Raw genomic sequence first — 26,260 nt, forward strand, 5'->3', positions numbered from 1 at the left:
CATACCGTTCTCATTAGGAGGTTTGTTCAGTAACATTCGAATTATACTCTAATGGCTGAAGACTGCCACTTGCATCGACTATTTATTAAAATCAGAGGAAAATATCATTTGCATAATAATTTTGAACACTTTTTACAAGTTGCCAAGGCAGGCCTGGAGTTGTTTGAAGGAGGCACTACAAGGTGGGTCAGCCGCAGCGCCAGTCGGGCGTTGTTTATTTAATATAGTGCCTTTAACACATGATGATGTCTTGGGTCCCTATACCGTCGTCGTAATACACACACACACACACACACACACGCCGGTAGGTTAATAGACTCGGTCACCATTACCATTACGTTCTTTGCCTCTTTTTCTTAATTCTGAGCAAGTCTTAAAACACGCACAGCGATTGGCCGCATTTGCAAATTTCGTCGGGTTTAATTTAGATGAGATCCGCACTAAGCACGTGAGGAGGCTCAGAAATGTGTCAGACACAAACGCTGCCACCCCATCTGTCGTGAAAGAGGTGCTAATTTGGCCTCTCGCTTGACTCGACGTCAGCGTCCTCGTGAGTGGGTTAAATTGAGCTCCGGTGGCAGGCCCGCCTGTGCCCGCTCATCCAGGCTGCTGTTGTGATGTGTCCGATAATAAGCTCTGGTTATCTGTGTGCGTCTGTCGCCGACCCTTTGGCTACAGATTGCCTGTAAGCCCCTTCTGAGGTCTGCAAGCAAAGGTCGTCTTTAAATGTAACCTTAAAATAAAAGTAAAGTCCTGCGTTAACTGGCCAGTGTGGTCCTTGCTCGTCTCTAACTGACCAGTGATAACGGGTGCACCTCCATAAACATAAGGCACACATCCCAGTTCATGAAGTGCCAATCGTCATCAATATACAGAAGACGTGCACACTGCGTATTCGCATGGATTTGTCCGTTTGAGTAACCTCTGGATAAAAACCGACCCCAAGTCTGTTGGCGTAAGTGCTGATGGTCCTGCACCTTTTACTAGTACAGAAGGACCACTCGGGGCGGCCGGGGTGTAGAACTTTCCTTTCTGAGGCGCTTTGTGTCATCTGTGTCCTGAATGGTAGGGCACTCGATGGCCGGTGATGCTCCTGTGTGGACTTCACTACCATCTGCAGCACTTTATTGACCCGCTGTACCAGGATATTGCGCTGCCAGTGAGGGGTGGACTCCACTGTGGACCTGCACTGGTTGGTTGGTTGGTTGGTTGGTTGTTGGTCAGGACAGATGGGCACATCGGGGCTCTCCTCGGGTGTCTAAAGAAGTAACAGACGTGTGTCATGCCCACCTCATGATATTTAAAGCTGTTGACCCTCACCACATGCTGTTATTTAGATTGAGGTTCTTCCCAAATCCGTGTGCACCTGCTGTCCCATTTCTACAGGAGGTGAGGAGGCGTAGGCAGCATTGCAGGCTGAGTTAGTAGGTGAGGAAATGGCAGGTCAGAGTGGCGTTTTACGAGGGGTCCGGTCGCCCATGTTTTAGGGAGCTGGGGGTCCATGGCTGTTTAAAGTTGTGTTTCGGAGAGTGTGAGAGCGGGCAGTGCCCCAACTGATGTGGAATGGCATTGTTTTTAAAGATCATTCCTGTTTTAGATAGATGGCTGGATGAAACTTTATTTGTCCCTAGGGGGGATATTTGGCATTTTGTAGAAGTTCTTTAAATAAATAGATAGATAGATAAGTAAATCAATACATTAATATGGGAAGAGAGGAATCCATCAAACCTTCTCTTGGAAACTTGAGTCAGGTTCATCAAACCTTATTCTCCTCCTCTTATGCTGTCTTTATGCCTCCATGATGATGCTGGAGACCTCAGAAGAAAGTCAAAGCAGCGTTAGTCTGTTCGCTCTTCCTTCTCACACACACTTGTGTCTCCTGTAACTCCTCGGACGTCACCACCTTCGTTCTTGACTCGTTCCGATGCCTTATGCAGTAAAGGCTCTGTGACTTTGTATGGCCCGTGTCGCAGCTTTCTGTGAGCAGGGTGTTGACGTGAAGCGGGTCGCTTACTTCTACGACTGTGTGCGAGCAAACCTTCAGATATTTGGAAAGCACCGTTAGGTATGACGCAACATTCCCTGTCCAGTTATGTCGGGAGAGGTGGAGCTGATCCAAGGAGCACAGGGTACAAAGCAGGAGCCAGCCCCGGACTGAGTGCCAGGCAATTATACCACCCAACCACACTTCCTCCAGGACATGTTGGGAAAAGCCACACAGACTCGAGAGCCTACAAACTCCACAGATAAAGTGACCAGTCACAGGATTCAAACATGGGGTACAAGAATTGTGAGGGAGCAGTGCCAACCATTGTGCCATCCAGACTCTGTTTAGTTAGTAAAAACATTAGTAGCACTGACGCTGTGTACATGGGCATGTTAAGGACTGTGAGACTGTGCTGCTCCCTTTAAATTAAAAGGGTCGGACAATATTAAAAGTAGCAGCTACACCTGTACTGCCCCCTGCTGGACACCACTCTTAACGTCACCCCGGTCTGATAAGGTCCCCCGCACCATCACCCTCTGCTCCTGCGTCAGAGCCGTTTCTGTCCCCATCTACACTCCACGCCCTGAACTCCCAGGTGCACTCGCTGTCTTCATTGTCGATAAGCGCAGGTTGACACAAAAGTAATGTCAAAATGTTAACGGCCATTGCCACCATCTTAAGTCCCACCCAAACAAGCATGAGTTTGGCTGCTGTTGGTGGGTGTCGAGCACTTTGGTACCCAGCTGCAGTCCTGCTTTTTCAAACCAATGAAGCCTAAGGTGGGCGGCTCGCAGACACCCTGGCCGTGTCCGTTGTTGCTCCGAATGTCCGCTGAAGTCGTTTCATTTCCCCGGACATCCAATAAAACGTGCAGAGGGAATTTTGTTTTTTTTTTTTTTTGCCCTCCCCTTCAATATTTAGGTATTGTTTTAAATATCACAATTTGGGAAGCTAATAGTAAAAATGCTCAAAGTTCCATTTTGTATAACCTGGCGAGTACTTGGCGTGATACCCAGGGTGCACTAGAAGGGTTTCTAGTTTGCTGCTGCCCAGTTGGTGATGGTGGTCAGGAGGTTTGCCAGATGCTAACAAGGAGAGTAGTAAAGCCTGTCCACTCGGGACGCGGCCGTCGTTCGCACAGATGATTAAACGGAGGTGGCAGCCCGGAGCGATTTCACGGGCACTGGCACTCTGCCCAGTCCATATCATTGTCTTGTTTTCTCTTTTTTAAGGTACAAGTATGACTGGAAGATTGAGGAGGCAGCGAAGAATATCCTGAGGACTCACACCACCGCTGTGAGCGCAAGGATGTTGTACCGCCTCGCTCAGCAGGTACGGGGGGCTCACAGCGTTTATAGCTCATTCAGGGGACGTCGATGACACCTTTGTCCGTCCTTTCTTCCTTCAGGAGGAGTTCACCCCAGTTAAGTACTTCTCGATAGACCGAGTGTTCCGCAATGAGACCCTGGATGCCACTCACCTAGCAGAGTTCCATCAGATCGAGGGAGTGGTGGCCGACTACGGACTGACTTTAGGTGATCTGATGGGCATCTTACACCAGTTCTTCACCAAGCTTGGTAAGTGGGATCTGAATTCTGCCTTGTTAGTCCAACCCGATCGTGGTGGAGTGAGACAGGCTAGCAGAACAGAAGAGTTGACGCACTCGAGTAACTCATTGAAATTCGGAGTCCACCGGCCTTTGGTGAGACCCTGAATGTCGTGTCATGGATGGGTGGAAAATCCATGCAACACGTGAAAGCAGGAAAACTTGAGAGGAACTCGACTGAAGTGTTTAAGAAAGTGCGAAGAGAAAATGAGTCCAGTAGATCGAGACGGTGAGTTCATCAAGAACACGGGACTCAGCTGGAAACTTGTTAAGGGGGAATTTCAACAACAGCAACAGCGACATTTATTTATATAGCACATTTTCATACAAATATCCATCCATCCTCTTCCGCTTATCCGAGATCGGGTCGCGGGGGCAGCAGCTTGAGCAGAGATGCCCTCTCCTCGGCCACCACTTCTAGCGCTTCCGGGGGTATCCCGAGGCGTTCCCAGGCCAGCCGGGAGCCGTAGTCCCTTCAGCGTGTCTTAGGTCTTCCCCGTGGCCTCCTCCCGGTTAGACGTGCCAGGGAGGCGCACCCTGATCAGATGCCCGAGCCACTTCATACAAATAATGAGCTCCAAGTGCGTTACATGATGAAGAAAGAAAAAAAATCAGAGAACACTAATTAACATCGAATAAAAGTAAGGTGGTCCGATGGCCAGGGAGGACAGAAAAAAAATGTTAAATCTGCAGGGGGTCCAAGACCACGAGACCACCCTCTAGGCATTCTACCTGACATAAATGACCTCAATCAGTCCTCCTGGTATTCAGAGTTCTCATGACGGTCACGTGGACTTCTGGCCTTTAATCCATCCATCAATCCACAAACATGAGGACGTTTTTCTTCACACAAAGAACGATAAACACTTGGAATAAGCGGCCAAATAGTGTGGTGGACAGGAGGACTTTAGGGACTTTCAAGACTCGACTTGATGGGACAGGCGAGCTTTGTTGGGCTGAATGGCCTGATGATCTAAATCCAGAATAGTTTTTAAACGTCCTGTTAGGTAGGTGGCAGTCCTGGCACAGCTTGAGTGGCTTTTCAAAGCGACTCGCCTCCCTGGTTTACCGACTGGTGTAGCCGGGGGGTCTGTCGTCAGCTGAGATGATCTCCACCGTCTTCTCCATCGCCCTCTGACTCGCACACTTAACAAATCCTCCACGTCTGCCCCTGACACTTGAGCTGTGTGTTTGGTCATCCGCTGGGGCTTTTTATTTGTTTAGAATTTTGGGTTGCTTGACCACTAAAGCAGACGGTGACGTTGAGAGTGATGACCGACTGGATCACATGGTGATAAAAGGACAATGTGAGCTCCTTGTCTGCTTTGAACGGTCCGAGTTTACCAAGGAGGACAAGGCCCTGAATGCACGTATTCCAACTACTACAGTTTGGTCCCCACCTTCTTCGGTTTGGTCACGATGTCGACAGAACAATGAGGGGCGATCACACGGAATGTCATTTTTAGGACACACACAGTAAGATGGTTCTTACTGCACCAAACAGTCCACCTGGATGGTGGTCAGTGGTGGGCACTCGTAAAGGTGACTGCCTGCGTTTGAATGAATGACGACACTAAATCTAAAACTGTGTAAGTGAGTTTGAACCCGAGGACAGGCGTGGGCCCCGTTTTCACAGATGAGAAGCCCCTTTTTGATGGCTGTCCAGTCCTTGGCCGTGCTCTCAACGTGACCTTTCTTCATTTTTCATTTTTTTCCCATAGGAATCACAAAACTACGCTTCAAGCCAGCTTATAACCCGTACACCGAGCCCAGCATGGAGGTGTTCAGCTACCATGAAGGTAAGTGGCAGTGCACAGAGGGGGCCGCAGTAAGCGTCAAAGGACGCGCCTTTCAAAGCACAATCGGCGAGACTTCACCGAGAACGTGGAGTGATGGCGCAGGTAGCCGTTAACGTTACAAGCTGCTTGGCGAGGAGCACCAAATCGGCGTATTTGAAAAGTGACACGTGTGGCCGTTTTTTTCAAATGTAGAATTCCAAATGGAGTCAGTCTTATGAATAATTCTTATGCTGGACCCTTAAGGGGTTCTTGTTGTCTTTTTGTAACCAAAGCCCACCGGTGGGTGCGCAGTGCATTCAGTGTACAGTAGCCTATGGGACCACCTGTTCAGGGAGAACGATGGGAAATGCTTTAAAATGACGAGAGCGTCACTAGGGGACGTCGCCGCCTTCCTATCAAAACGCGGACCACCGCACTTCACCAGGAGGACTGGCCGTCCTTGTGTTAGGCGCTGCCTTCCAGTACAGCATTGGGAGTCCACAACTTCTCTCTGCTCAAAGTTATTGAGCTCAACGAAAGTAAAAAGTACAAATACACCGAGCTTTAAGGTAATGAGGTAGAGTCCATGGGGCGTTGGCACTCACCTGCTTGTTGTAATACTGTCACCTCATCACAGTTATGAGGGGCTCGTCATGTTGTTACACTGTGGACCCTGAGCTTCGCCATTTCGGCGGTCGTCTCCATACTTGTATTTGGCTGAGATGACAATAAAGTTCACTTTGACTTTGAGAGCAATGAGGGCAAACCCAGGATCTGAGTAAAGGGAAAAGTTTATTTTGACAACAAAGTGCTCCGTCACACCTTGACGCTCCGAGGAACACAAAAGGCACACAGGAGTTGTCGGCAAAGTCCCAACACAAAATCTAAATCCCTCTAACATAACAAGAAAATCTTGAGACGAGACTTTTAAAGAGAGACACGTTCACGGCCCGCGAGGCGGTCAAGTCACGTCATACTTATGACCTTTGGAAGCAAGTCCTGTGATGCACGTGCAGAGCGGGTTGGGGGTAATGGAAGTACGAACTGATCGGAAAGATGGCATTAGCGCAAACAAACGGAAAATAATAACGGAAGAGTATACGGTGGCACCTTGAGATATGAGGGCCTCAACGTACGAGATTTTTGAGCTACGAGCCATCAGAGAGCTTGTCGCCGCACATTCTGAGGAACTGACGACAGGGGAGTTGACGGAACTACAGACGCGGCAACACACGGAGGCCCTGCAGGAGATCGGCACGGCGGAGGAGGTCATCTCTTCAAGTGAGATCAAGGAAGTTATTGGAATGTGAGAAAAAGTTTGGAACTCTAAAGAAAAGAAGAAACTCCCTGAAAAAGTTACGACTGATGGTGCAGCGGCGCAATTTAGTGACACTCGCCGAACTCGGTTCAGAAACGTTCTAAAGGGGAGGACTAAACGACGAGTGAAGAAGAAAATTAAGTTCAGCAAAAGAGACGCGAAAGAAAAGACATCACAATACACTACTCGGCTTCGCCAACATCCGTTTATTTCTTGAGATTCTCTTTCATGTATTGGGTTTTATTTTGTTTGTATACAATATTTGTTCATTATTAGTACATTTTTCTTACGTTGAAAACATTTAACAAAAAATTGGGGAGGGTTTTTGGGGGGCTGGCACGAATTCATCTCATTTCAGTTCATTTCAAAGGTGAGAACTGATTTGAGATACGAGCATTTTGACTTACGAGCTCGGTCACGGAGCGAATTAAACTCGTATCTCAAGGTGTAAAATAAGTAAGTGTATTGTTCGGATTTAAAGTTTAAGTCGGAGACTTGTAGATCGTCTAATTTGTGTCGCCAGCGAAAATTTTAGATTTCCAAAAACGTTGGCGCGGTATGAAGTCCCGCCCCCTTTACAGCTGTCTTCAAACAAGACCCCCAGTCATCCGACCTCTCAGTTGTTGGAATCCTTTTGGCAGACACGCGTCCTGTGCTCTCGGCTCACGCCGGGGGCCGGAAAAAGACAAAGTAGAACATCGTAAAGAATTCAGAAACGTTGGCGATACGCACGCAGAGATAATGGAAGTAGGGAAATTCGAAAGTCTCCAAAAACTGATAGTGAAGATGGCAAACAAACCGAAAATATTACTCGCTGAAATAACGGGTCAGCAAAAAGAGATGGACTAGCGTTTGAGGATGTCGGGGGGAGAAGGGAGACGAGGCAGGGAGACAGAAGCTGCTGTACAGGCTTTTAAACGTTCTGAGCGCCGCACGAGATGAAGATCACGCGGCAAACCAGCAGCTGATCGAGCAAAACTGGTGATGCCATGTGAGAACTAGGAGAGCTGCACTCGGTTCTTCCTGGTCGGTGCCGTCTTCATGGCAGAGAGACGGAGACCACCGCGTGCCACAGCACCAAATAAATGCGACCCCTTCCTGGGCCAGTGACTGATGGAGTGGCTCAGGCGCGGCCCCCCAATTCACGTCTCGTCGGCATTTTTCTAACAAACCGAATCATCAAGCAGTGAAAGTCGCCATCTCTCAGTCAGAGGGTCCGGACCAGGGCTGAGTTTTGGGGTCTTGTAGCCTTTTCTTATGGGGGGGGGAAGCCATTTTGTGTCCCGTTGTTGGGGCCCCGACCTGTGTTTCTCCAGGGTCATGACCTTGAGTTCAAAGGTCAGCGGTGGTTTTTATCCGAGCCCCTTCCACTGTTTGTTTGTTTGTATTTGCGGTTGATTTGATTTTTGTTTTATTTGACATTCTAAAGACCCGGCCGGTCACCACATCCATTACAGCAGGATTGTCATTTTAAAATCCAAAGCACCTTACAAATCACCAGGTATGGTACTGGCCATAAGGAACTCGGGGTTGGTGGACTGGCCGCTGGTGCTTTTCCAGTTCAGCCCCTCAACTCGCTCTGTTCACATGAGTGGCCTGTGCACCGTGGGCCGGGGGGCACCATTCACATTGAGCTGTGCCACCCGTAGAGCCAGCGTGCCCAGAACTTCAACCCACGCGGTGTTTGCTGTGTGCTTCCCATCGGAGCGTACTGAGGTGGTCTTCAGTAAAGGAGCTCTAAAGCCAGGCCAGGGCTGCAGTGAGTGGGGGGCTTCGTCTCTTCTGCTGAAGCTCAACAGTCGCGCACCCCCAGTTTGTTCAGCTTGTTCACAGTTAAACCCCAAACCCGTTTTAGGCCATTGTTGGTGGTCCTTGGCTACTCATTACCCAGGATGCCGCTGCCTCTCTCAAGTTGTTGTTGTCTTTTTTTTTTTTTTCTTTTTTTTCTCCAGGCCTCCAAAAGTGGGTCGAAGTGGGAAATTCCGGAGTCTTCCGTCCAGAGATGCTTCTGCCAATGGGCCTTCCAGAAGGGGTCTCGGTGATCGCCTGGGGACTGTCGCTCGAGCGGTAAGCTGTGCTGCCCTGTCATTTGAAGAGGTGGCGTCCCGCGGTACACCTGACTCGGGTCATTCAGAAGCCACCAGCCCCTGGACCACCACCACCGGTCCACAGGAAATGGTTACCGAAACGGCAGGCTGGGCCATCATATGAATGCCAGAAATATGCGTCACTGGCCCGCCGGTGGGCGGAGCTCCTGCAGTGTCGAACCCGAAGCAGATGATGATGATGATTTACTAGCCTGGAGGAACAATCTGTCATCATTACACGACTAAGTTAAAACTCCAAGGGTTCGTCACCCACTTTTTCTACCAACCAAACCCCAAAGGGTCTTCACGTGCCGACCATCGCAGCGGCGGACACCCACCGTCAAGTAAAATGGGACTTGACGGTGTCCGGCGCTGCGATGGTCGGCATTTCGCTGTTGACCTGTTCGTTTATTTGGTCTCGATGAGGCCTTTGGCGTCGTCGTAAATCTGCTTCGCTGGGCGGGTATCGAAGCTCGCCCATTAGAGTGACGTCTTCAGCTCGTGTTACCACTTTGGTCGCCAGTGCGTTTTGGGGCTGGTTTTGAGTTTCTGTTCGCTTTGCCAGCCTGGTCACCAGGATGTTGAGCCGCCTTGAGATGGCACAGATCATCAGTCCAGGCCTTGCCGTTTGTTCTGAGGTCAAAGTTCAAATCTAGGCAGGGATGGGGATCTCGCCGTGAAGGCTCCGAGATGTTGGAATAGCCTTCCTCGTAGTGTTAGTCGGGGGTCTCGGGGCTTATTGAAGCTTAGAGTCGCTACGAATACGGTAATAAAGGCGTCTGCGTGATACGCGAGTTTATTAATCGTGCGTGAAGTTCGCTAAATTGATAAATTGTGGATTATTATTCAGCCTTAGAGGCCAGAAGATTATTTCAAAGGGTGCCATCCTTCTCTGGGGGTCTCTGGGTGCACCAGGAGGTTGAGGGGATTCCAGAGCGCCATGCCGTGCCAGGCTGTGCTGTGCTGTGCTCTCCCTGCTGCCATATCGATCGCGGCCTTGAGAGCGGAGCGCGCCAACTCCTTACGCCAATTGATTTTTGACTCTCCAAGGGGGGTGCAGGCCGGTGTTGGCTTTCCACATCGAGGTGCCAAGCCGTCTTCCGCTGGTGACAGCTGGCTTGGAGGTCCTCGGCGGGCCCATAGTGACAGAGTGGCTTTGACAAAGAGCAGCCATGTTTGAAAAGTGTTGGCGAGTCGCAGCGTGAGCCCATTTTAGGGGGGGGTCACGTTACCCAAATCGGATTACAGCCGTGGGGCGAGTTGAGGAACTGCCAGAGCCCACCGCATTCACAACTCCATCGTTTTTATTCTTTCACAGGGGGTCTCGTGTGGTTTTGGGGGCCCTTTAAGGTTTGATTTGGTGGGCGCAGCTCCACGTGGCCAATTCCTTCGTGTTCGGCCCTCGCCACCTTCCTTACATACACCAGTGTGGCAAACCGGCCCCCTTAGTGAATCGAGCACAGTTGGGGGGTGAAATGAGGAACCGTAATACGTGGCACAGCCGACCACTTAGGTGACCCAGCAACAGTAGTCCGTGTTGAGAGGCGACCCACCCGTGCCCCACCTGGAGTGCGGCCCACCACCTCACGCAGACCCGAGTTTCGGTTTGTGTGGCTCCACACCAGACCACCAGCACAACTCCTGGTCCCGTCACGTCTGCACCCCTGCAGTTCTCGGCTGGCAGGAGTCACCGGCGTGTGCCACAAACCGACACAGCAGAACGTCAACCAGCCGAGGTGGGCACTCGTCACTCCTCTATGCAGACCACCACATCAACTCCATGTAGCAGCACACCAGTTAGATCCTTGGGGCTCACTGGCAGAGTAGTTGGCTGGTCAGGACCCCTGGATATGAGGGCGCCCGTGCCATGAGGGTCTGCCGAGGAGCTGCCACCAGTATGGGGTATCAAATCTCAGTCCAGACTCTTCTCACGTGTAGCTCCCGGCTGGTAGAACGAGCGGACCACCTCTACGTTTGAAGACCCCCTTGTGTGGGGGATTTTGCCTAACTATGGAAGTGTCATTTGTGTGTGTTTTTGTTTTGAGTTCCTCACTTGGGGGGATCACTTTGGTCACCTTGTCCTGTCACACTTGTTCCCAGACTTTGTAAGTCGCTTTGGATGAAACTGGAATCGTCATTTTGTTTTCTTTTATTTCCCCCCCGCAGGCCAACAATGATCAAGTATGGCATCAACAACATCAGGGAGCTGGTGGGTCACAAGGTCCACCTGCAGATGGTCTACGACAGCCCGGTGTGCCGACTCGACTGCTAGTCCTCAGCGGCCCCCCAGGCTGCTCTATTTATTGACTGCCCACCCCCCATCCCGGACCACCACCTCGTCTCTGCTCTCCTGTGCTGCTGTCGGGGGTCAACGTGAGAGGGAAGGGGACATCCGTCTGTGTGGCGTCGGCCCGTCCAGGCCAAGAACACTTCATGTTGACGTTCTCAGCGGAGAGACTCTGGGACCCCCCAAGTTGGGTGTCACTGCGCTCGCCCCACCCCAGTTTCAATAACACCAAATAAATGGGCGTCCATCCGCGCGCCACACGCTCACCTTGTGTGCTCCTTGCTGTCTGTTCACCCGGACGTCCCTCCATTCCTGCGCCACCTGTTGGAAAAGCTAAAGCGAAGCAGTGGTCCCTGGGAGTCGAGGGGCCGCGTGGCCTCAGAAACTCCACTGAAAATGTAAACTAAAATAACAAGAAGTCAGATAAACGTTGCTGACCCCCCGAAGCGCTCAGATATGTTTTTTTTAAATAGTGCTGCAGGTTGGCACAGAGGTTAGTGTTTCTGTGCCCGGGGTTAAGTGCTGGCCTGGTCTCCTCCCCTCTGGTCGTTCCTCTCATTCTGTCTGGTTGGGTTCATTGGGTGTCGGTGAATGGGCCTGATTTGTGCCCCCCGTTGTAGGGAAGCCCTTACCAAGACCACCTCATCGAGTGTGCAGCCCCCTCGCCACAGGGGTGGACATCTGAAGGACTTGCAGGCCTCTTTCCTCGCACTTTGACTGTCAGTGGCGCTGCTCAGCCAGTGTGAGGCGGTGGTCCGTTGGCTCATCCACAGGACCCTCTGAAATTCTGGAGCAGTTTAGATGGAGGGCTTGAGTTAAGTCAGTGACCAGCATCTGGGCACGGGGGGCATCATTGGCTGACCCAGGCACTCGAGAGCCACCCTGGCCATTAGAAGCCTGTTGTGAGCGCCTCATGGTGGTGGCCACCACGCATGTTCAATAACACTTTGTGCCCTGCACCTGTCTGTCTCCCTGGCACCAAGGTGGGCACGTGATGGTCACGGCTTAACACTTTCGTTTAGGAGTCGCCGGTTACTATTTGAGCTCCACGGCGTCTTCAAGTCCAAGCTGAGCTTTCATGGCCAGCAAAGTAGTGTTCTGATGATCATCCTCTATATTTTCAAATGGACATTCAGCTCTTTAGCGCCCCCTCTGTCTGCAGTTCACTACTCTTATCGCTTAGGCGCCCATCCATAAAATGAGTTCACCCAGTTCTGTGATGTGCCCTGTCTGGGGCCTCATATGCTAACATAGCCCTGTGGTGCCCCCTAGCTGCATTTATAAAATTGGACTCAGTTCTTTGGTGCTCCCTATCAACTCTGAAGCTCATGCTGGGCCTCCGTGACCAAAACTTGAACCTTCCCGAATGCTCATTTATTGCTCTGATGTTCCTTATGTTGGACTGCACATTGAACTCTGTGTTGCCCCCTAGTGGTAATGTAAAAGTTGATGAGCACTCCTTCTTCATTTGTGTGATTCTTCCTTATCCTGGACTTGCTAATTCAGCTTGACGGTGGCACCTCCACATTCCTGAATGTGAGTGCGTTTGTTTGCTGGTCTCTGGCTGCATATCCTACCCGTTACCAAATGGACGTTCACCTCTGTAGCGCCCCCTTACCTGCAGTTCACCTCTCTTTATGTTGGCCTTTAATCTTTTCTCCATGTGTACATTAACTCTCTGGCGCCCTCTAGCGTGTGCTTTAATGACTGCTCACTCTTTGCTGTGCTGATCCTTCTGCTGCCCCCCCTCAAGCTTGTTAAATGCACTTTTAACTCTCTAGCGCCATCTGTCTGTAACTGCCTTGGCTTGAGCTGTGCTGGTCCATATTTGGAGGTAAAGCCTCTCACATTCAACTCTGTGTCACCCCTGTCTCTTGAGGTGAGTCTGATGCCCCCCCAAGGCTGTGTACTTGGATTCTTTCTGCCACCATATTGGCCTTGTGTGCCCTGCTCTACATATGGGGGCTTTCTTTAACACCTCTGTTACCCTGTGCTATATAAAGCCGAGCGGCTGAGCAGAGGTCATCTGCGCCTGCCTGTCGGGACTCCATCAATGTCACCTGTTCAGTAAAGGGGGGAATTTGATCTGCCCTGCTGGAGATGCAGTGCCTCGGAAGTGGAGATCGATGGCCTTCAGTTGACTGTAAGCTCAGCGCCTCACCAGGTTGTCCTTGTGCTTTTAATGGCCATCGTTAAGTTTGGTCACCGCAGCGGTGAGAAGAAGCCCACATTTGATTTGATTTAAATTAGGAATCTCCTCATTGTCTTCCTCATTTTCAGTCTGTTTTCTGGTGAAGGCCACGGTGGCAATGTGCAGAGCTGGGCAGGTCAGGCCACCCCACCAGGACCCTGGTAAGTGTTTCTGCCTGGTCACCCGACTCTAAGACGTGTTGAAGGTCACCCTAACCAAACTGCCTCCCTGATATGGAGGAACAGCGGTGGGCCTCACTCTGAGCAGTGGCCCTGTGCCAGACCCCCATTTGGTCTGCTTTGGGTTTTCATGCCTCGCCCAGACTTCCTGACCCCAGGTTGAAGGTACCAATGCAGGGTGCCTTCCCTTGGTGGATTTCATTTCATTTAATTTTACTCCTTTTCAACGTTGTCACACCAGTTTATGGCAGACAATGAGGCCCCCTAGTGGAGTGGGCAGTAAAATGCCAGGTGGGCCATTAACTCGGTGAAGCCCACTGATGTGGCACGTGCCACAAAGACAACTTATAAAATAAAACTGGCAGTGTGCACTTTACAGAAGGCCTTAAAGTTGTCCTCTCGGTGGGCTTTCACTCCCTCATTCAAACACACTGGCACGCTGGGGTGGCTGGCAATTCCAGATTGGCTATGCCGGATGTATGCGGGTGGGCCTTAAGGTGGGCTGGCCCCCTGTGTCTGTTGATGTGGTGCTGCCAGAATATGAGCATGAGATGGTCCTGTGATGGACTGGTATTCTTTACAGGGTTGGTTTATGATGATGTGGGTGTGGGTGTGACTGGGTATAAACCCAGACTGGCATCATGCCCATGGTTGGCTCCTGATTTTTTTCCTGATGCTGTTAGAAAAGAATATGATGTGGCTCTAGTTGGGTCTAACGGTGAACTGGCATTCTGCCCAGGGTTGGCTCCTGCTGTGTTACTGTTGCTTCTAGGGTTGGCACTGATGTGGGTGTGATGGAGTGGCATCCCATTCAGGGTTGGTTCTTGTGTTCTGCCCAGTGCTGCTGGGTTTGGTTCCAGACTGGGTGTGTGTTTGGGCCTGATTTTGCTCACCGCTGTGGAGGACTGGCACCCTATCCAGGACTGGTTGTGCCCAGTGCTACCCGGATGGGTTACCCATGATGGACTGGCATGACTTTCAATACCATTCCCTGTCTTCTGCCCAGTGCTAAACTCTCTGTACCCTTGAGGAAAGGTTATGCACACAGTTTACACTCAGAGAGCCCTGGCATGGTGCTTGGTATGTACCGTATGTATATTTTACTAGTGTTCCTGCTGTCTTCATGTGAAAGACGCTATATCCCCTCATCCCGGTGGATGCTGCACATGAGGGGTTCGCCATTGTCTGTGTAATGCGCTATATAAACGTAATTCATTAGTTCTGTCAAACAGAGCTAGCTGTATACAGGGTACCGTTATGTGATAAAGGCGCTATATATGGGCATACCTGTAGATCGACCTGTAGTGGGGCCGACTATGTGATGGCACTGCACCAGGTCTGCCACCCTCCATGATGGTCTCTGCTCTGAGTAAGGCGCTATATAAGACCTGCACTTCCCATCATGCCTTTCTTTATTCTGCGTTCTGCAGTTTACAAGAAGGCCCTGCAGGCAGGTGGGCAGCATGGCGAGGCTTGTGTGTTGATCCGATTTGGAGAGCATTCTGCTCTGAATTAGGGAGAAGGGGGTATTAGTAGCAGTAAGAAGCTTACGGCCCACCGCGTCCCTCGTGATGCGACTTGTTTATCATTAAAACCGTGGCGCCACCACTCCTGACACAAATCAAAGCCGCCCTGGACGTGGCACCCTTCTGGTGCCCAGCTTCTCCCATTCCCTGCACCCAGCTGTGAAGCCCGTGGTGTCCTCTTCAGCTTTTTCTAGTCTTGACTGCATTGTTTCCACCCGGCGCCCCTTATGGCGCATCAACCTAAAGACTGGCTGTAAATAAAAGCACTGGACCGAGGGTCCGAGGTTAAGGGAACAGATGGTGCAGCAAGGATTTGTGGGATTGAGTGAGGTTTTATTTTTTGGCTTGTTTCCAAATGGTATTCCCTTTGGGAATCTGATCCCCACTATAGTATCAGTCTTTGGGGGGGTGCAGACCTGTCCCTCTCCAGTCGTTCGGGGTCTGAGCTATTGACCGTCTTGACCCCAATGGCAAACTGTGTGGCCCTGCCAGTTCCTATGCAGTCATTCTAAAGTCCTAAAACCCAATGGGGGTCCTCCATCCATCTGTCTGTCACCCCCCCGCTGTCCCTCCCACTCCGTTTATGAGAGTTTTTGTGCTCAGGCGGAGGTTTTGGGAGTCTTAATCCAATGACAGGACTTCCAGTCTCGGAGGCGAGCAGCCAGATGATCAGGAGCCTTCACATCTGGGCAAACGGACGCACTTCCCTGAACCCGACTGTCTTCAATCCAGCAGAAAGGGGGGCTTAGGCTGGCAATTTAGGTCTCCCTTGGGAGGGAATGGCTGTGCTCGTGGTCACTGGTGTGGAGTGAGCTCTCCTCGGAAGGCAGGAAGATGTGCACCTCATCCTGGTCCCATACGTAGAAGGCATTGGAGTGCGTGGAGGAGGACAGGGTGAACGTCTTGGTTGGGGTGATGCAGCTCAGGCTGTTCTCCTTCTCCATCTCATCCTGGTTGGGCCCGAGGATGCAGTCTAGCGGAAAAGAAAAAAAAAAGATGAGGAAAAAGGTAAGAAGATGGCGTGGTTGGTGCCGTTTGCTGTGCAAGGTAGCAAAAGCCAAACCAAATATCAAAATGGCAAATGCTCGGTAGAAATGGCAAATCGTCAGAAAGTGCTGGCCATTTCCCATAATCGCCTGCCACTTCCAGTAGACTGATATTCAGGTTTGACGCCTGTGATTTATTCTCAACATTGGGCACTTTGTGTGTTCCCTGGGAATTTGCAACATAAGATGGACATCTGGCATATGCTGGGCATTTTGCTTTATTCACTTGATGTTTGCCATGTAAGCTGAGCATTTCCTATATGCACTGGACAGGCGTCGCGTACGCTGGGCATCGGCCATATAATTAGACCACTTCAGTAAGCTCATATGTGGCAAAGTGTTTCACCTCCATGGCTAATAAGGTGAACACTCCCCTATAATCTGGATCTCTGACATATTCACGTTTCAGTTATGATGGGCATTTCCCATTTAAGCTGTAGACCTACTGTGTACATTTCAGGAAGAAGGACATTTACCACTTAAGATGGACATCTGTGTTACACTGGGAATTTCCCATTTAAGCTGGATATGAATCACATTGGTTATCGGAGATTGATATTGGCCATACATGCTGCACATTGACCTTAATTAGTTGACAAAGCCAGATGTTTGCCATTTAATTTGGATATTTGCTATATGTCTGTCTGACGTTTGCCCCATAAGCTGAACATCTGCTATTTAAATGATCATTTGCCATTTGGATTAAATGTTTTCCATCGAAGTGGGACATTTAACATTTGAGCTGGATGTCGGCCAGGTAGTTGAGACACTTGTGATATACATGGAGGGCGGCGCAGTGGTAGTGATGCTGCCTCGCAGTAAGGAGACCCTTAAGTGTTCGCTTCTTGGGTCCTCCCTGCGTGGAGTTTGCATTTCCTCCTCGTGTGGGTTTCCTCCCACAGTCCAAAGACACATGCAGGTTAGGTGCATTGGCAATCCTAAATTGTCCCTAGTGGGTGTGTGTGCCCTGCCTGGGGTTTGTTTCCTGCCTTGCGCCCTGTGTTGGCTGGGATTGGTTCCAGCAGACCCCTGTGACCCTGTAGTTAGGACATAGCGGGTTGGATAACGGATGGACGATATATGTGGAGTGTTTCCCTTACAGGCTGGACGTTGGTTGTGTCCACTTTTCACTTGACATGTACTGGGCATTTGACATAAATTTAATATTTGGTATTTTGCACAGCAAAAAAAGAAAAGTTTTGAAATTTACCATTCCCTAACTATAGAAAGAAATAAAATGACATAAAAAAGACCCTTTCTTAAAAAGGACTCCCCATAAGGTGCACAGCTCAGGCCGACCTCAACAACGTTCATCATGCTAAAGGAAATCTGGTAAGGAGCAGGCTGATGATGACACGTAGGCCCTGACCGGAGATGTGGGCACTGCCGTAAAAAGCTATCTGCTTGCAAATGCCAACGGCCCCGCTGAACCCGCATTGTTCCAACCTTTTGATTCACCGTGCGAGTCATCTGGGGGTCTCGCACTTTCCTTTTCATTACAGTTCCCTTTCAGCTACAGAGGTCTGCTCGAAAAGACATATTTAATTTATAATTCACTTTTCTTTTGGCTTCCTGTAGCACTTTGCACTTTTCACATATTAAACTAGACTGGAGTCTGTCAGGGGGGCACTGGTTTTAAGGAGCAGGTTTTGTTTTGTTTCACATTGTTCTGGAATTTTTCAGGAGGATGGAGAAAAGTCATATCGTAGTCACTGGACTAGGTGGATTGACTTTGTTAAATTGGCACGATGAGTGTCTGTTTGCCCTACAATAAGCTGGCACTCCATCCTGAGATCGTTCCTGCCTTGTGCCCAGTGCTTACGCTCCAGCTGCTCCGTGACCCTTAGAGGCACACGCCGCTCACAGTGAGATGTAAAATTAAGATTGATTGATGGAATTTTGCTAAGACAAGCAACAGGTAAAGATAGCAAAATAGGGGGGCTGCCATGGTGCCATCCGCTAGTCCACTACTGTCCTGTAATGTAACTGAAGGTTCACAATGACTCTTCCTGCCCGTAAAGATTTGAAGTGCCAATGACACTTTATGAGAGTGACTGCCGACAGTGCGTGTATTAATCAGTTACTGCTTGTTAGATGGTGTGGTGGTACTGCTGCTGTCCTGCTGCAAGGAGATCGGGGGGCTCACTGTGTGGAGTTGGCATGTGGTTTCCTCTCACAATCCAAACACATGCAGGTTCAATGGATTAGCAATACTAACTGTCCTTGGTGAGTGTGCATGCGTGTAGGTGTGTTTACCCTGCAATGCCAGACATAGCCTTTGTGGTGGTCTTGTTATGTAGCAGTAACTGACTAGCAGACGCAGTATTGTATAAGACTCCACGAACGAACCTAGGGAGCAGTAAGTGTGAAATACGCACACACTCGATAGGTAGCCACTATTATAAAGTGGCATCGGCACTTCAAATCTTATTAAGGCCGAACAAAGCCTTTGTTAAGCTCTTGTTACAACTGCCTATAAATACACCTTGGTAGCCCCCCTCTAAAGTGCTGCCTCAGTTTGTTTCCTGCTTTGCCATCATTTTCTTTTGCTTGAGTTGGCACAACTTAATTTTTCACTCAGTCAGTCATTTTCTAACCCACTTAGTCCTGAACAGGGTCACTGAGGGGTGCGGTGCTGAAGCCTACCTCAGCTATCATAGGGCACAAGGCAGGAATGACTCCCTGGACAGGGCAGACACACTAGGGCCGGTGGAGTACCGCCAATGCACCTAACCTGCATGTCTTTGCCAGGAAGCCCACCATACACAGGGAGAACATGCAAACTCCATGCAGGGAGGACCCGAGATACAATGATGTCCTTACTGCGAGGCAGCAGCACTACTACTGAGCCACCATGCCACCCATCACTCATTCATTCAACCTTCATTTTATATCTCACCATTAACAACTCGCACTGTGGTATCAAATACATAAAGCGGTTAGCACCCACCCCACAGTCCATAGACATGCACGTTAGGTGAACCCCTGATGTGTTTTAGGGTGTGTTTTCCCCTGCAATGGGTTGCTGTCACGTCTGTGGATTGTTCCTGCCTTGCACCCTGTCACTGCTGGGATGGGCTCTGTGGCACTGCTCTAAGAAGTAGATTTAGAAAATGGATGGAGGTACACACATTAGATTAGGGGCTCATCGTACACCCATTACCTGACAAAAGTTTACCAATGGCTTTGTGAGTCTTATTAAAAGTCAGACACAGTGACTGATATAACACTACATAAGGTTCAAGAATCGGCCACTTACTGCTCTGTAATGTAACTGTTTGGCCTTATTAAAGCCTAGAGCACTAGTTATTTATTCCCCTTATATCATGTCTTATATTAGGAATTTGTTTTTCACATACCTTTTGGGGTCAGAGGGCTGGGTCAGCTATTGTACAAGTGCCTCTGGAGCAATCGCAGGCTAAAGGCCTTGCTCAGGGGCTCAGCAAAGTAGGATCCCTTTTGGCACTAACAGGATTTGAACCGGCAACCTTCCAGATACCCGTGCAGATCCACAGCCTAAGGGCCACCACTCTGCCTTTACAATAGGACACCACTGTGTGTCATTAAGTCACTGACTGTTACTCAATGTGTCACATTAGCAGCTCCATGTACTGCTACGTAATATGTGCTTGGTAAGACTCGCCTGTTAGAACACTACATGTAGTGCATACATTAGTCTTACTGCTGTGTTACACTACTTTAATAAATGTTTCATTTAATAAGACCCAAAGAGCCAATAACATTACACAATTGAGCCTACCACAATACAGTACATCTATTAATCTCTGACTGCTACACAAGACGACCCACACAAAGGCGCAGTAAGTGACTAATAGGTTACAGCAAGCCATTAAAATTCCTAAAGTGGCTGTTAGATGCATGCCTTTTAAATATTACCAATAATTTATGGTTGCCATATACAGTATTGTTTGACTTTATCATGCAAGAGTAGCATGTAATTAGCCTATCCTCCTGTATCAGTGTTTATCTGAAGTATATTAAAGGCAACAGAAATGTACAGCGTCTTTTATTGTCTATCTTGGGGCAGGACTGCATAATAACTGACTTCACTTTTGGAGGACATTGAGCTGCTCCACAATTTTGCCCTGGATAAGTGGGTTAAGGAAATGGATGGATGAATATTTTTCCAGAGTGTAACTGGCTCTTGCAAGTACAGCAACTGCGAATAACAGAAGCCTTACTGAGCCACATTGTTAAACCCAAAGTCTGGGGGGAAGCCAGCGAGATTAATATTGACTGAATACTCCTCCATCCTTAGCTTCATGTATTCAAATTGTTGTTAGTTGAGGGTGAATACATGCAGAAGTCACTGTTAGCACATTAGCGGCCATAGCTTTCCTGCCATCGCTTATTCTTCTTATTAGTATGCAAGTGGAGAATGCCTTCTTGCGAGGTTACTTAATATACATACTTTTAGCTATTTGAGGAACCAACGGCTTCATCACCATATTGAGTAGGACGCATCAGTCACATAAAAATAATCTGCTAGGAACGTATTGAGGAGATTTAGGATGTTTATCATCAGTATGTGGAGGCTTAGGTGGCCATCCATTTAAAAAGCTGGTTCATTCAACTGCAGCCATGTGGTTCTAATTAAGACATTAGCTGGAATGAAAATCTGCCATCTGTACAAGTTATAGACCCATCAGTTCATTCCATCCATTTTCCTATAACTCACGTGTCCAGGGCAGGTTTACAGGGAAGCTGGAGCTTATCCCAGCAGTCGCTGGATGCAAGGCAGGAATAATGCAGTTCCATCCATCCATTTTCCTAACTTACCTATGCAGGGAAGCTGGAGCCCTCCAAGCATAGGGTGCAAGGCAGGAACCATCCAGATGCATATAAAATACGTTAAAAAAATTCAAAGTCGAGTGAAAGCTTGTAAAACCATCATCAACCGTAAATTATGAGCAGCAAAACCAAAGTAACAGGTCTCCAGATTAAAAAAAAAAAGAAAGAAAGAAATCTTCCGTTCAGGTCAACATGAAATACAGCACCACTTTTAGGTTATTCTAACAGCCACGGCCCTCAAATTACAAATGAGCAACCCTAAAATAGCCGTAAAATCAATGTGGATTAGTAAGCAGTGCACTTGTCTGTAATTGGTATCTTGGTGAATCAATGGAACGGAAATTGCCGTCAAGAGCAGAAGTTCAGCTCCTGGTTTGTCATAAGGAGAACGCAAGACGTCCTCGAAGAAAAGAAAGAAAGTCACACAAGACCCCCAGATAATTCAAAGAAAAGGAGCTGCTCACCCGCGAAGTCGTGCGCCAGGTCCTTGATGAGGTGCCCCACAATGGCATAGGCAACCGCGACCACGACGAGCGCAGCCATGAGGAGGTAGAGCACCGCTTTGGGCAGCGGGATGAGGTCTCGTGCCGCCGGCTTGTAGTCCTTGTACAGCGCCTCATTGTTGGAAAAGGAGTACTGATACGCGTGGCCAGCCTCGTCCGTCAGGTTGAAACTGGTAATATTCTGGGAATCCATGATCTGGCACTTCTTGAAAATACAAAATTAGAGACGATAAAAGAGTTCAGTTTGATCTGTTTAAAGTGATTCATATTCTGAATGCTAGGTGGAAGTGAGCAGAGGTAAAGGCAGCCGCAGCCTACTTCTTTCCCTTCATGTCGGCCAAGTATTTTTCTGTTGATGTATTTGAAGTAAATGTAACATCAGAGCGCTAAATTTTAAGATAAAAAAGTTGATATTTCGGAATCGACATGGAAAAAAAAATCAAATGATTTAAAAATACAATTTGTGTATCGCGCTCTTAGGCACAAAGCGCTGTGAACAAATTGTCAGGGAAAATGTAAATACTGATTATAGTAATTACTAAATGTAGGAAAACTACATAAACAGATTTGTTAAAACACAGAAAACCAAATTAGAAGGGGATTAACATAAATGGAAACCAACAATATGTCTGTTTTAATAAACAATCCCATATAAAAAAGAAGGTCGCGTCAGGACAATTTAGCAATTACGGAAGATGTAACGTAATATAAACGTAATTTTATATGTTCAAATAATGTGTAAAAACGGATAATGGGTGATTTTCACTCTTAAAAATAACGTGGTTCTTCAGAGCGATGGTATTGGGGAACAATTTTTCGCTCCCAAAAGAATCGTTCTCGTGAAGGTTCCAGAAAGAAGTTTTGTTTTATTTAAACCTGTAATAGGCTCCATAAATAGACAGCAACAGGTCTGTGAAATACTGCGGGTTCCCGACTCTTGAAGGCATACAGTAACTCAGTTCAAGCTTTCTCTATCTTATACTATCCTGCTAGATCGCCTATGACGGACATTAAAGATTTCTTTTTTTATTCACATATTAGGAATCTTTTCAAAACCCAAATAACCAATTTATTATACAAAGAGATCTTCGCAGAATTAAACGGTTCTTAGTCGAGCAATAGTTTTATGAGGAACCACTCAACCCAGTAAAGTGCAATTTCAGAACCATTATTTTTAAGAGTGTATGTGATATCTGTCCAACTACTCCGTGGTGTGTTTTCTATCTACATATCATTATATAGCGCCTTTCCTATCTAATATTAACAGTACACTTAATTTATATAGCGCCTTTCCCATTCCATCTATTATATAGTGCCCTATCTAATAATAATGATATTTTATTCATATAGCTCATTTCACGTGCCACCAATTTATTACGTAGTGCCCTATCTATATATTTGAAAAGAATAAAAACAATCAAATATTGATTTTGTATGTCATTACCTTTCGTGTTCAGTTGCCGAGTGTCTCCATTTGTTGCGCTTTATTTAGATGCGCTATTCAGCATGCGTTAGGATATAACAGTCACAATTTATATTGAAGTTGATTTGTTATCAAAAGTTCGTTTAGGGGTTTCGCATAAGTTTTGATGTTAAGCGGCATCCATTAAAATCTAAATATTAGTTTTCACCGCGAGCCCGGTCCGAATCTCCTTCGCTTTTCCAGAGTGACAGACCGCAAGTGTCCGCATCGCCCGCCGAGTGAGCTCTCGCTGTCCGCGGTGCTGATCTCCGTGTCTTTACAATCGGCTTGCAGCTGAACGAGGCGTTGTGATGTGGCCTCCCTGTGGATGTCTGAAGTTAGAGTCTATTGGGCTGCGGCTCCTGTGTGTGTGTGTGTGTTGGTACAGCCTCTTCGATCGCTATGACGAATTCACAACACATCCCATTGGATGCTCCATGGCCTTGGTGTAAAAAGTCGTCAGGACGGTTCAGCATTTGGACGCTGCAAAAACATGACATGAAAACTGAAGGAGGATTCAGACGAGTGGGATTTTTAACGTGGAGACAGGCGCAGTATCCTACGGCTCTTAACTGGAATAAGCTTAGAAAGTGAATGGAAATATGGAATGATTAAAGCAGTATTTTCTTCGGGGACCCATCACAACATTCGTTTTACTTATTTCACTTTTTTTTTTTTTGTATAGTGGTCTTCAGTGAGTGTAGGGGCAGAGCGCTCCGAGAAGTCCTCGGGTAACATGCGAGTGAACATTTTACAGTTTACAAATCATATTGCACACAGATTTGTTTAAACACACAGGAGAGGAAAGTAGGCTGAAACTGACAAACATAAATGGAAGCTGATAATATCTGTCCATGAATTGATAGTTTAAATATAACCAGTTGTCAACAGGGAAAGAGAAAAAGAAATGCGACAAGAAAAGTTAAGAGCAAGGAGTAGAAGGATTTTTGTTGAAAATAAGAATGAACAATCAATGCTTTTGACAAAAACCAGGCAAACAAAAGCGCACAAATACAACATGAAGATGTCAATATGAAAACCCACGCATTCTGTATACAAGAATATTTATGACAAAATGAAATACAGTGGTGTGAAAAACTATTTGCCCCCTTCCTGATTTCTTATTCTTTTGCATGTTTGTCACACAAAATGTTTCTGATCATCAAACACATTTAACCATTAGTCAAATATAACACAAGTAAACACAAAATGCAGTTTTTAAATGATGGTTTTATTATTTAGGAGAAAAAAATCCAAACCTACATGGCCCTGTGTGAAAAAGTAATTGCCCCCTGAACCTAATAACTGGTTGGGCCACCCTTAGCAGCAATAACTGCAACCAAGCGTTTGCGATAACTTGCAATGAGTCTTTTACAGCGCTCTGGAGGAATTTTGGCCCACTCATCTTTGCAGAATTGTTGTAATTCAGCTTTATTTGAGGGTTTTCTAGCATGAACCGTCTTTTTAAGATCATGCCATAGCATCTCAATTGGATTCAGGTCAGGACTTTGACTAGGCCACTCCAAAGTCTTCATTTTGTTTTTCTTCAGCCATTCAGAGGTGGATTTGCTGGTGTGTTTTGGGTCATTGTCCTATTGCAGCACCCAAGATCGCTTCAGCTTGAGTTGACGAACAGATGGCCGGACATTCTCCTTCAGGATATTTTGGTAGACAGTAGAATTCATGGTTCCATCTATCACAGCAAGCCTTCCAGGTCCTGAAGCAGCAAAACAACCCCAGACCATCACACTACCACCACCATATTTTACTGTTGGTATGATGTTCTTTTTCTGAAATGCGGTGTTCCTTTTACGCCAGATGTAACGGGACATTTGCCTTCCAAAAAGTTCAACTTTTGTCTCATCAGTACACAAGGTATTTTCCCAAAAGTCTTGGCAATCATTGAGATGTTTCTTAGCAAAATTGAGACGAGCCCTAATGTTCTTTTTGCTTAACAGTGGTTTGCGTCTTGGAAATCTGCCATGCAGGCCGTTTTTGACCAGTCTCTTTCTTATGGTGGAGTCGTGAACACTGACCTTAATTGAGGCAAGTGAGGCCTGCAGTTTTTAGACGTTGTCCTGGGGTCTTTTGTGACCTCTCGGATGAGTCGTCTCTGCGCTCTTGGGGTAATTTTGGTCGGCCGGCCGGCCACTCCTGGGAAGGTTCACCACTGTTCCATGTTTTTGCCATTTGTGGATAATGGCTCTCACTGTGGTTCGCTGGAGTCCCAAAGCTTTAGAAATGGCTTTATAACCTTTACCAGACTGATAGACCTCAATGACTTCTGTTCTCATTTGTTCCTGAATTTCTTTGGATCTTGGCATGATGTCTAGCTTTTGAGGTGCTTTTGGTCTACTTCTCTGTGTCAGGCAGCTCCTATTGAAGTGATTTCTTGATTGAAACAGGTGTGGCAGTAATCAGGCCTGGGGGTGGCTACGGAAATTGAACTCAGGTGTGATACACCACAGTTAGGTTGTTTTTGAACAAGGGGGCAATTACTTTTTCACACAGGTCTATGTAGGTTTGGATTTTTCTCCCTAAATAATAAAAACCATCATTTAAAAACTGCATTTTGTGTTTACTTGTGTTATATTTGACTAATGGTTACATGTGTTTGATGATCAGAAACATTTTGTGTGACAAACATGCAAAAGAATAATAAATCAGGAAGGGGGCAAATAGTTTTTCACACCACTGTAACTGTATTATGAATGTGGCAATCAGTTCAAAGACTGATATGTGAGAATAAATAATTAAATGTGTGATGAAATATGTTTTTCCTGCTTAATTCTTCATGTATTTATTCCAGTGACAACACCTGCAACATGAAATAGGCTGGGAAATGAAAACTGTCACTTTCACCCATCTCAGTCGAGAGGGCGGGCTCTAACGAGTCCTGTTTTTTGATTAGTGAATAGTCAGTGGAATGGAGGTTTTCTCTGCACCTGCGAGGCCTCTTAATAGCACCTGACCATCACTTGTATGCCACCACTTACCTACCTAAGTATTGCTGCTGACCATGATCATCCCTTGATGGCCACAGTTTTAAATTGATAAATTTGTCACTTCACAATGCATATCATCCCACACTGAGACAACAAACACGGCACAGTCCCCAAATCTCAATCCAACAGAGTGTCTTTTGAGGAACACGTACTTCATGACACGATTGTATGGTCAAGAAGTCTGCAAGAACACCGTGATCCTACAGAGTCACCATGGGGTAAAATCAGTATGGAGTGTTTCCAGCATCTTGTTAAAATCCTTGAAAAAGAAAAAGTCGGGTTATTCTGGAGGTAAAAGGGGTTACTACCTGGTACAAGAGAGGTGGATGTAAGAATGGAGTGTACTAAATTTGGAATCTCCTCATTCCACAAACGTCACATACTGTATATACATTTTCTTTGTGCACTGCAGGAGGAAAGACAGACAGTTAGAATCTCAGCTTTACACATCACATAAGCAATGGGAGTGTAAT

General features: G+C 47.4%; 1 protein-coding gene across 1 annotated transcript in view; it reads left to right on the plus strand.

Annotated features, from left to right (window-relative positions):
* The window catches only part of farsa (phenylalanyl-tRNA synthetase subunit alpha), a 35,843-nt gene extending 24,567 nt beyond the window's left edge, over positions 1-11,276 (plus strand). Inside the window, exons 9-13 of the mRNA XM_039772508.1 lie at positions 3,220-3,319; positions 3,396-3,564; positions 5,315-5,392; positions 8,642-8,756; positions 10,943-11,276. Of these exons, the coding sequence (XP_039628442.1) occupies positions 3,220-3,319; positions 3,396-3,564; positions 5,315-5,392; positions 8,642-8,756; positions 10,943-11,048 (568 nt within the window). The 3' untranslated portion in view covers positions 11,049-11,276. The remainder of the gene's footprint in view (positions 1-3,219; positions 3,320-3,395; positions 3,565-5,314; positions 5,393-8,641; positions 8,757-10,942) is intronic.
* The last annotated feature ends 14,984 nt before the right edge of the window (positions 11,277-26,260 follow it).

Source organism: Polypterus senegalus, chromosome 12, assembly GCF_016835505.1.
Source record: "Polypterus senegalus isolate Bchr_013 chromosome 12, ASM1683550v1, whole genome shotgun sequence".
Taxonomy (NCBI): domain Eukaryota; kingdom Metazoa; phylum Chordata; class Cladistia; order Polypteriformes; family Polypteridae; genus Polypterus; species Polypterus senegalus.